The sequence below is a fragment of the Sapajus apella genome, unplaced genomic scaffold (assembly GCF_009761245.1).
Source record: "Sapajus apella isolate SASKATOON/1434 unplaced genomic scaffold, GSC_monkey_1.0 scaffold11, whole genome shotgun sequence".
NCBI classification, from domain to species: domain Eukaryota; kingdom Metazoa; phylum Chordata; class Mammalia; order Primates; family Cebidae; genus Sapajus; species Sapajus apella.
Window position 1 is genome coordinate 15,431,998 of NW_022436951.1, and position 10,965 is coordinate 15,442,962.

Sequence of the window (10,965 nt, forward strand, 5' to 3'; positions counted from 1 at the left end):
TACTTACACAAGGCCCATCTAATAATTTCAAGAACTCAAATGTCACATAATTAAAAGAGCAATCTGTTTATGATTTAAATTATTACTAAAAGTTAGATTTGTTATTGCTACTTAGGAACAGGCGATTGAGCAAAAATATTAGATATTATAATTTTTTTCATGCTCCAATTTTCTAAGGAGGAAAGTTTATTAAATTAATAATTGTGCACTTTCAAAAGCACTTTATTAAAAATACAGTTACATATCACTGTCAAAAATGATGAAATTATAGTTAATATAAAATTAAAGTGAAAAAAAGCACTGACTAGTGAGTATGTAGGTTGGTATGGTGCTAAAAGATATACAATGAAACAATGGAAAGCTTAAACTGCTGTGAATTTCAATAACTGTTCACCATATAATGTCAGACTATGATACCTGTTTGTTTTTGTAGAAGAGAAAGTTAAAAGTTAGGGTAATTAAGTGACTGTGATTTGAAATCACACAGATCGCACATACCCCAATGTGTAGCTCAGTGCTTTTTCTACTATAAAATGCTCAGTGAGATTTTTCTGCCCAACCCATAGTTAGCTGTTCCTTATTCCATTAGGGCACACTTCTTATTTACTTACACTAGCTCAGCCAAGCAGTGCTCTAATTTTGAAACTTCAACATTGATTTTACAAAACCTTAAAAGCATTTCTTTGTATACCTGTCTTTGCAAATACCATTAAGAGAAAAGCAAGCAATTTGAATAAAATAGTGTAATTGGGTGCCCATAGCTTCAAAATCATTTTATTTCTGATAGTACCTGACAAATTCATGTATTATTAAAAAAATATATTAATAATATTGTTAATATATAGGGGCAATTGTGCTAAGCATTTGGTGTTTTTAAAAATGCATCTTCTATGTACTCATCCTTTGAAGAATTATTTTCTAGTGAACGTAACAGATTTCTCATCAATTAATAATAAAATGGACTGTTCCTTTTAACAATATCAAAAGAGGATAGGTATTGGAGGAGTTGAATTTTGGTTACATATCACTGTCATATTACATATGTAACTTTAAAGTGGCCAGATATAAGACAATAATGTATTCAGCTACTTTGCAAACCATTGCTTAATGGATGTCTTTCACTCCTAACTAAGTTACCAAAGACAAAACCATAAAAAATAAAACATTGGCATAGTTTTCTGAAAATGGCATTTATTTTGTTTTTGTGATGTATGTAAAGCACAAATACATGGATTTAAGATATCTTGAAATAACAAGAAAATTACCTTACGCTTAATTAATTATTTATTTTCGTTTCAGTTGATTCAGACTATCAGTGTCATGGATAAAGATGACCCTCCCCGAGGTCACAAATTCTTTTTTGAACCAGTGCCAGAATTTACTCTCAATCCGAATTTCACTATCGTAGATAATAAAGGTATTAAGAAAATTCTAAAACTAAAAATCATGAGACTTTAAGATACAGAGTTAAAAACAGTTAACAAAAGTTTTTGGTCCTTTACATTTTTTTTCTCCCCCAGATAATACGGCAGGGATCATGACTCGAAAAGATGGCTACAGTCGCAACAAAATGAGCACCTACCTATTGCCCATTTTAATCTTTGACAACGATTATCCGATTCAAAGCAGCACTGGCACACTCACAATTCGTGTGTGTGCCTGCGATAGTCAAGGAAACATGCAATCCTGCACTGCAGAAGCCTTGATTCTTTCAGCCGGCCTGAGCACGGGAGCGCTCGTCGCGATTCTGCTCTGTGTCCTCATACTGCTTAGTAAGCTCTGCCCCTCTGAATGCTCCTTTAACTCACAAAAATCTCTCCCTCACTGTTCAAGGATGGTGCACGGAGTAACACTTTTCTCTGTAGATAAAGATAGAACATTTTCACTTTTCATTAAAATTGTTCTTTCAATTAGGAAAAATAAGCGGTTTTGTGTGTGGGGATTAGGCCCAGCTTTCCAGAGACCAAAACCAAAGATCTAACAAATGCTGCACAAATGAATATTTTTAAAAATATATTTTATACTATTAGCTCTTATATCTTTGACTAACTATGGTCACTGTTCTGAGCAGATTTGATTTCATTGATTTTATCTTTGTGTCAAGCGTATAAATACTTTTTTTCTTTTTTTGAGACAGAGTCTTGCTCTGTCGCCCAGGCTGGAGTGCAGTAGCACAATCTCATCTCATGGTAACCTCCACCTCCTGGGTTCAAGCGATTCTCTTGCCTCAGCCTCCAAAGTAGCTGGGATTACAGGTGCCCACCTCTATGCCCAGCTAGTTTTTTGCATTTTTTAGTAGAGATGAGTTTTCCCCATGTTAGTCCTGCCCTCGTGATTTGCCCACCTCTTCCTCCCAAAGTGCATGGATTACAGGTGTGAGTCATTGCTCTGTGTCGTAAATACTTTTTTTCTAGAGAAAGTCTACATAATTTTCTCCAAGTCACTCATTTAGAAAAGATTTTAGCTAGCATTCAAACATATTACTCTACTATAGAGTTTTCCTTTCTATTATTCTCAAACCAAAGACTACTTTGCCCTTACAAATAATGGTTACTAACGAATTCTGAGTTATCTATACCAAATATCTAATATGCAAATGCATTAAAATTGTCACAATAAGACATTTTCCTCTATATAACTTGTTATATATTGGTGCCACATACTAAATCGAAAAGTTAAAATTTGTTTTTAAAATATCATTATGTCACTGTGGTCACATCTAGCCCTGCAATTCTTTCTAAATGAAATCATGTTCCAACAGCGAATGTTTTATTTGAGCATGCACTAACAGGACAACGATTTAATTCAATTAGACAGTTGTTCCACTGGAAAATATTCCAAAAAAAAATTGTTTCCATCAAATATTCAGCCCAAATGCTTATGCTTAGGGCAGGAGAGCTAGCCAAATTTATGTTCTAGTGCTCATATGTGCTGGCTCCTTTTTTCTGCAAATCCTTTCAAACTATCTGGATGAAATCCCTTTGGCCAGATATCCTTGCAGGACTTCAGTAGGGGATTGATGAAAGTGAGGGAAAAACATTTGTCTCAGTTAAGATGATCCAACTATTACCGAAAACATTTTCTCAGTGTGGTTTAGAACAAACACACTGCTACCATCACCATCAGCAGTTTCAATCCCCACCTACTGCTAGAGTTCAAATCCTGGGTAAAATATTTTTGTATCCCTATGGAGATAAAAATTTGGCTTAGCCTTTTAGCTAAGTGCTACTGCTTTGACGTCGTTTTATTTGCTAAGGCAGTTCCACTTTCCTAATTTAGAACGTGAAAATATGTTTATTTTTAGATCATTTAAAAAATTTCTATATTAATGTAATGTATACACACACACAAAGACAGTCATGCATACATAGGGAATCGAAAGCATTCTTCCAAACAAGTTTAGGTATACTATTTTTCTCTATGCAGAAATCCTAGAAGGTCTCTTCTTATATTCTGCAAATTCAGCCACCTTTGTTCCTTGAGCAATACAGAAACCACTAATTTCTTATTTTTCACTCTCCCAGATCATTGCCTAAATGTCAAGTGATTTTCTATTATTATTGTTAAAATTGCTAATTCAGAAATTTATATTTTCAAAATTACAAAAGCATATTATTGTTCTTTTGAATCTTTATGGTAATGGCTGGACATGGTTATTGCATTTCTATAGTTAAGAGAGTTCGCTTTTTATAATATGGGGACATAACATTGACGATACTATTTTAGATGTACTTTCATACATTTTGAAGAAATGCAACTCTTAATTTATATCTATTTCACAAGGCAAGGTGGAAGATTAAAGCCTAGTTTTTAAACTTTTTGGTTCTAGGGACACTTTTGGCACTCCGATGAAAGACCTAGCCAGAATAATGATTTAAATTTATAAGAGTAAAAAATGTAAGACAAACAGGGAATTACGCTTATATAAATGAAACAAAATACACAAAGAAAAATGTGCTTGCTTATCAAATCATGCATGCCATGCTCTGGAGCAAGTCTAACTATGGTTTGATTTATCTGTCAAACTGTAATGCAATATAAAGTATCTGTCACACACACTGCCAGTATCACCATAATATATGCCAACATTCCTATTGGAAAGAAATGCTAAATTTCAGTTGCAGATGGACGAAAATAATGATGCACTTTTTTTTCATTTCCTATCCTATTCTTTCTGAATTCAGTTCGCATGCCCCAGATTAATAAACTCAATCTAAGAGATGATCCGATAATTTTAATCTGGTAGAAAACAAAAAGCTCAGAACAGATTACTAATTGTGGGAATTAGTAAGTGTTAATTAGCAAAAAAAACCTTAATATAATTTGAATTACAAGATTGTTATTTTATTAATAAAAAGTAGAGAACTTATTAATTCATTTAATATTAAATTTAGAAAGAAATCTCTTTTTCTAGTGCATGACTCAAATTTGGTGGATGTCAGATCCATGTTGGACTTACTGTTTATCTTTCAAAAGGAGAGTACAGAGGTCTCATTTTTACTGCAGAGGTTTTTTTGCTTGTTTGTTTGTTTGTTGTAAGTGTCTCTAAGATGATCCTGAATATAGTTCAGCTCCCAAAGCCCATTCTGTGGAGGTTAACTACAGATACTTTTAATTGTATTTTGTAAAATCTTTCTATAAGTTAGGAAGAGCTAAGAAAAGTGTACTGGTCAATATAAAATATTGCTGAACAGGGCGCTAGTGTAATTAAAGGGGCCTCAGGGGCCATGTTGAAGTGTAGTCTCAATGACAATGAGTATGCATTATTTAATGTGAATGTAAAAATTGAGAAAAGGAAAAATAGCTTCTTCAGTCAACCTTTTCTTATTTTTTGTGAAGCATACATAACACTGACAAATAGCTAAGTGCCCTAAAGGAAAGGAAACCTAGTTTGTATTTTTCCCTGGTAATGTTGAAGTGTGTTTTGGAGATATTTTCTTGAGTTTATTCTCACATTTCCTATATGTAAATGTATGGGCTTGTCAAACTTTTGATGGAAAATTTATATTTTGAAAATTATGTTGGCTTCTTTTTAAATGAATCTTATTAATTGCAACACACACTTATTGGGAAAAGGTTCATCTTCCAATATACATAATAATTTGAATTCCAGTATTATGAGAAATAAGAAAATACATTATATGAGGGGAAGTTCACAGTTAACTTTGTAACATAGACATGTAAACAATAAAAATAATAAAGCAATCAGAGGCAATACAATTAACATTTCATTCCGCCGAAATCAGACCGTGTGTGTCAAAGGAAGTCCTCATTAACGATACAATCTGAGATGTTTTTAAAGATAAGTTAAAGATGAGTTTGAGTTTGAATTTTATGTTGTAACTTTTAGAGTTATATTTCATCTTTCCAAGCCTCCTGCAAAATTAGACCACTAAAGGAATTTAGTTAAACATAGGCGATATGGGTAGTGATAAAATCAGTGATTTGTACATATTCATGTGTGTCTGTATACACACACATAACATATGAATATAATGCATATACAAGTATATATGTATCTATATTTGTGTAATGTTTTGCATACATTCCCTTGAATCATTAAGAAATTATATTTGTGCCAAACTGAAAAGAATGATCAATATCATTATGATTAGAATTTTAGCATTTTTGTATTTGAAACAAGTGCCCATTTGTAAAGACCGCTGAGGTGTCAGGCAGTTACAGTTGGACACATATAATAATTGTACTTGAGTAAAGCTTTTTCAATGCCAGAAGTTCATAGGAGAGTATGTCTTGACCGTAGATTAATGGCATGGTAATACCTGCTCCTTTATTAATACAGTACATCCAGTTATTGCCTTGAGGAACTCTGTATTTGTACAGGGTAGTTAATTCTTTTTATTCAATCAATCTTAGTATCTCCTGCACCAAGCAAATTTCACACACAGAAGTGTGCTCTATTTTATCCTGACTCATGAAATCTCACTGTTTTCTCATTTCTTATTAATAGTTTTAGTCGTGCTGTTTGCTGCATTGAAGAGGCAAAGAAAAAAGGAACCTCTGATAATTTCAAAAGACGACGTCCGGGACAACGTTGTGACCTACAATGATGAAGGCGGTGGGGAGGAAGATACCCAAGCTTTTGACATTGGCACATTAAGGAATCCAGAGGCAAGAGAAGACAGTAAACTTAGACGGGATGTAATGCCTGAAACAATTTTTCAGATCAGGAGGACTGTGCCTCTGTGGGAAAATATTGATGTACAAGATTTTATCCATCGAAGATTAAAAGAAAATGATGCAGACCCAAGTGCACCTCCATACGATTCACTGGCAACATATGCCTATGAAGGGAATGATTCCATAGCAGATTCACTCAGTTCTTTAGAATCTCTTACAGTTGATTGTAACCAAGATTATGATTACCTCAGTGACTGGGGGCCTCGTTTTAAAAAACTTGCTGATATGTACGGGGGTGATGATAGTGATCGAGACTAAGAGGATTGTTTGATTTGGTCAATATTAGTGGGAGTACTATGTTATTAGATTGAGTGGCCTGAATTATCACCCTGGAAGGAAATTTTTCAAAAAATTGAAATTACAAACAATACATAGGTGTTGTCTTAGTAGGGACTTGCTTAATCAGTAAGTATTCATGAATGAATATGAATGACATAGATTTTTTAAAAAGTAATAATCAGTTCACCCTCTTTGCCTAACAATCTCGGAAGGAAAGTATATCACATCAATAATCAATAAAAATACTTAAAAGGCTTTTTGTGCCTTTTCTTAGGTATACTAATTTATAAATGTTTTCTTAACTGACTTTCAGTCACCTTTACTATTAAACTAAACATTGTGCAACTGCTTTGTAAATTAATATGGAAAAGATATAACCCTAATGAAATAGGAATGACTATTACTGCCATATTTATTTAGTTGAAGAATGTCTGTGTTAATTCATTCATATTTTTATAAATGTATATTTATATTTTTGTATTTTTATGAAATAAACTAGTATTTATAAAATACATTTCATTTTATTTAATTCCTAGAGACAGATCTGATCTCATTTATAACAAAATGTTTTACACTTTCAAATGTAAAACATGGTTCACTCAGGGAATAAGCAGTTCAGAAACTACTGCATGAATTTGGACCTACAATGTAGTGAAAGCATAAAATAACTTGGTACAAATTTTTCCATTTCAGTCACTTAAATATGGACTAATGTTTATAGGACCACTGATGTCTAATTATCAATAGAGTATGAGACACATTTGGAATATAAAATATTACATGTATATATATATATAGTTGTGGATAATAAACTTTGTTTTTTTGCAAGTCTTTACTATGGGATCAACCAGTGAATTATATTTGAGAGTAAATGAAGTGTGTGCCAGTAATGTTATGTAAATCTAGAAAAAATATAAATCAATCTTATTTCAATAGTAGTATACTTTTCAAAATGAGAAATCATAGTTCTGATTTTTTTTTCCTTCATGATGAGACAATTCATGGGATATGTGCTCAGCTGTGGGTAACATGTTTAAAATGTGTATTGAAGACTAGAGAGTTTGTTTTTAAATTTATTATTTTATTGAGGAAATTCCAAGTCATCGTATTAGAGAAAATTTTGAAAGAGCTAAAGGAAAAGTAGAGAAAAGAAACCTAAAAGAATGTGATGGCTTACTAGTGATTGTGATTGTGCAGAAAATAGAATACAGGCATCTCAAAGCATGGGAGAGAAGAAGAGATGGGAATCTTAACCATCATCTGCAAATATTTGAAAGATTGCCATATATAAACTGGCCCTGATTTGGCCTAGAGTATAAAGTTTAAACCAAGAGATGGGAACTTCACAGAGAGATTGCATGTTATCTATTTTCTGTGCCAAGAATTAACCTTTTATTTTTCTTTAATTATTCATCCTTTAAGCAGCGAATGCCATGCTCATGGTGATTCCTAGGTGGAATTCAGAGAGGAGAAATTTAACTTTGTCTAGTCTGTTACCAAGAGATTTTAAGGAGCAAATACCAAATTATAAACAAGTACTTATTTGTTGTTATATCACTAAGCTTTTGTAGACCAAGACTAACTCTAGAACTTTATCTTCAATAGCTAACACATATTAAGGATTTAACTTAATGCTAAGAAAAAAAAATACTATTAAGAATTATTTGAAATGTTTCTGCTGATCACAATCACCCAGAAAACAGAAAGATTTTAGTTTTAGTTTTAATTTAGATAATTTTAGTTTTACCTTAGAAAATAATTAGTTTCCCCATTGCCAAAGCTCATCCATCATAGATCAGACAAATATCTGAATATGATATACAGAGGGGTTTGAGGTAATTAAAAAACAAATTATGCATCTAGCAAGCCCTTTTATAATCAATCACTTTATTCTATAATCACTAGAAGATTAAGTAACAATAAGTAAATCAACTCTAAGAAGACCTATACTGACTGTACATGTAGTGGCTGTTTAAAAAAAGAAGACGTTATGTGGCAGGAGAGATGAGGAAATTGATAGTTATGTAGCTTGCCTGGGCTTACCATGCTTGAAACAGTAAGAGCACTGCAACAAACCAAGCCACTTATAAGCTATAGATCTACAATTGATGTGAGAGAGTCATACCATCATTAGATAGAATAAGGCATTAAATTTTTTAGTTTGTGAAATATTGTTTGGCTGGTTTATTTTTTGACAAATAATGAAGTTAGTTTCAAAGTTCTCCCTTTCTTTGATCTGTGAAATGGCTGACCTATGGTAGTCTTTCTAAGAAGGACAGAGCTAGCAGAATTAATATTAACTGATATATGATTGTTTTTCTATACCTGACTTAAATATCATGAATCAGAGGATCTGATTGAATCAAGGAAATTAACAGATCTGTGTAATACTAATACTTTCTATAATTTTCTAACAATCTATGAAATATCCATAGTAGGGGAAATGCATTTAGAAGCCAGATGGACAAGATTTTGTTATTTTCTTACTAGCAGGCTAAATGAATCATTGAAATTCTTCAGAAAAACAGACACCATAATATTCACCCTATTGGATTGGGAATTTATCTTACTAGATGCACACAATATCCTCAGTAAGATTAGTTTCTATTACTTTATTCTCATGAACTATGGGGTTGGTAAAATTTGAAGATAATTTATTCTTAATGTGTACTTACCAAACTAAATTAATTAGCTCTGATTATTTCAAACTAAAATAGAATTAAATTAAAATCAATTGAGTAACCATTATCCCAAATATAATTAAACTTAATTTCATTGTTTTATTTAGAAAGTTCAATAATTTTCAGAATATGTCTATATTTATATCTGAATTTCTGTCAGTATGAATAACCTATCTACACTATTTGAATTTTAATAGAAGCCTGGATATTATTCCATTCAATTTTGCTCTCAGGCACATTGAATCGATTCCAATAACTTAAACACAAAACTTAGTAAAGAAAATAAAATAATATTAACAATAAAAGCAAGCCAACAAACAAGAACAAAAAAACAATAATATCTTACCTTAGTCATCGGTGGATATTGATCATTCCTTTTACTGGAACAAGTATCATAATTGGCCTCCAGGATTCTTTATTCTGTTGGTTGTTCTTTAACTTTACTCTGTCTTTGTTACTGGTTCTTTCTCTTCTTTTCTAGCTCTTTACTTTGAGTTACCCAGGCTTTCTTCCTGTCTAGTTAAATTCAGGTCCTCAGTATTCTTATCAATTTTCCAGTTACTATACATGTCCTTATCTATATCTACATAAGATATAGATTGAAAATTTCTGATTTTATGCCTCCCACCTTCACCTCTCTCTAATAATCCAAACATATACCCAACTACCTATTCTAAATTTCTACTTGAATAGACATGCCAAAAGAAACGCGTCCAAATTTTAACTGCTAATTTCCATTCCAATCTTTTCTCAGTTTGTCCCATCTCAGTTAATGAAAATGCTATCCTAATTGTCCAGGCCATAAACCAAGCAGTCAATCTTCATTCATCTCATTCTGTTATCCTCCATATCTAATACTTTAAAAAAATCCTACTAATGATGCCTTCAAAATGTAACAGGTATACAAAGACTTTTCATCACATCTCCTGCTAAAATGCCGGTCTAATACTCATACTTGGATTACTGCAATGTGCTTCTAAGTGTTTCTTCTCACTAGCTTCTGTTCCTGCCATCTATTTCCAACCCAATACAGAGCAGGTATGCTTCTTTATTTAACTAGCTAAGTTTAGACGTGTCACTTCTCTTTTCAGAGCTTACCAGTTGTTCATTTACAGTGAGAGGCTGTTCTCATAGTGGCCTCTAAAGACCCATCAGATCAGATTTCCATTATTTCTCTGATAAATTATTCTTATTTCTTTCACTCATTTCAGTTCAATTATTCTGGATTCCTTGTTTTACCTCAAAATTGGCAAGCATTTTTTTCCATTTGACTGACTAATCACTTTCTTTGGAGTAATCTCTCCCTGCATAGCCACAAAGTTAACTTTATAACTACCTTCAAGTCCATTTTTAAATGAGACCTTCTTAGTGAGAAATATATTGGCTGGTCTATTTAAAATCACAGTCCTCCACACCCATTTCTCCTTTCTCTGTTTTTGAAAATACACATTTGCCACAGCACATTTTATCAATCAACCTGATATATAATTTGTTTATCGTTTTACTTTTTGTCTCTCTACTTCTACTAGAATGCTTGATCTCTTTGGACAACAAATTTTATCTATTTTATTCATTAAAGTGTCTCAGGTGCCCAGATTGTTGTCTCATACCTTGTTTGCATGCAGCAAATACTTGCCAAATGTTGAATAAAATGCTCAGTATTTACGTATGAGCGTTTTTAAAATTTTGTAGAATATTATAAATACTTGGGAGGTTAAAAAACAAATGTGGCTGGGCATGGTGGCTCATGCCTGTAATACCAGCACTTTGGGAGACAGAGGTGGTAGGATTGCTGAGGTCAGGA

The 10,965-nt window shown here is 32.5% G+C and overlaps 1 protein-coding gene across 1 annotated transcript in view; it reads left to right on the forward strand.

Moving 5' to 3' along the window:
- The window catches only part of CDH9 (cadherin 9), a 162,353-nt gene extending 153,348 nt beyond the window's left edge, over positions 1-9,005 (forward strand). Inside the window, exons 10-12 of the mRNA XM_032279050.1 lie at positions 1,300-1,417; positions 1,521-1,772; positions 5,972-9,005. Of these exons, the coding sequence (XP_032134941.1) occupies positions 1,300-1,417; positions 1,521-1,772; positions 5,972-6,459 (858 nt within the window). The 3' untranslated portion in view covers positions 6,460-9,005. The remainder of the gene's footprint in view (positions 1-1,299; positions 1,418-1,520; positions 1,773-5,971) is intronic.
- Positions 9,006-10,965: the final 1,960 nt, after the last annotated feature.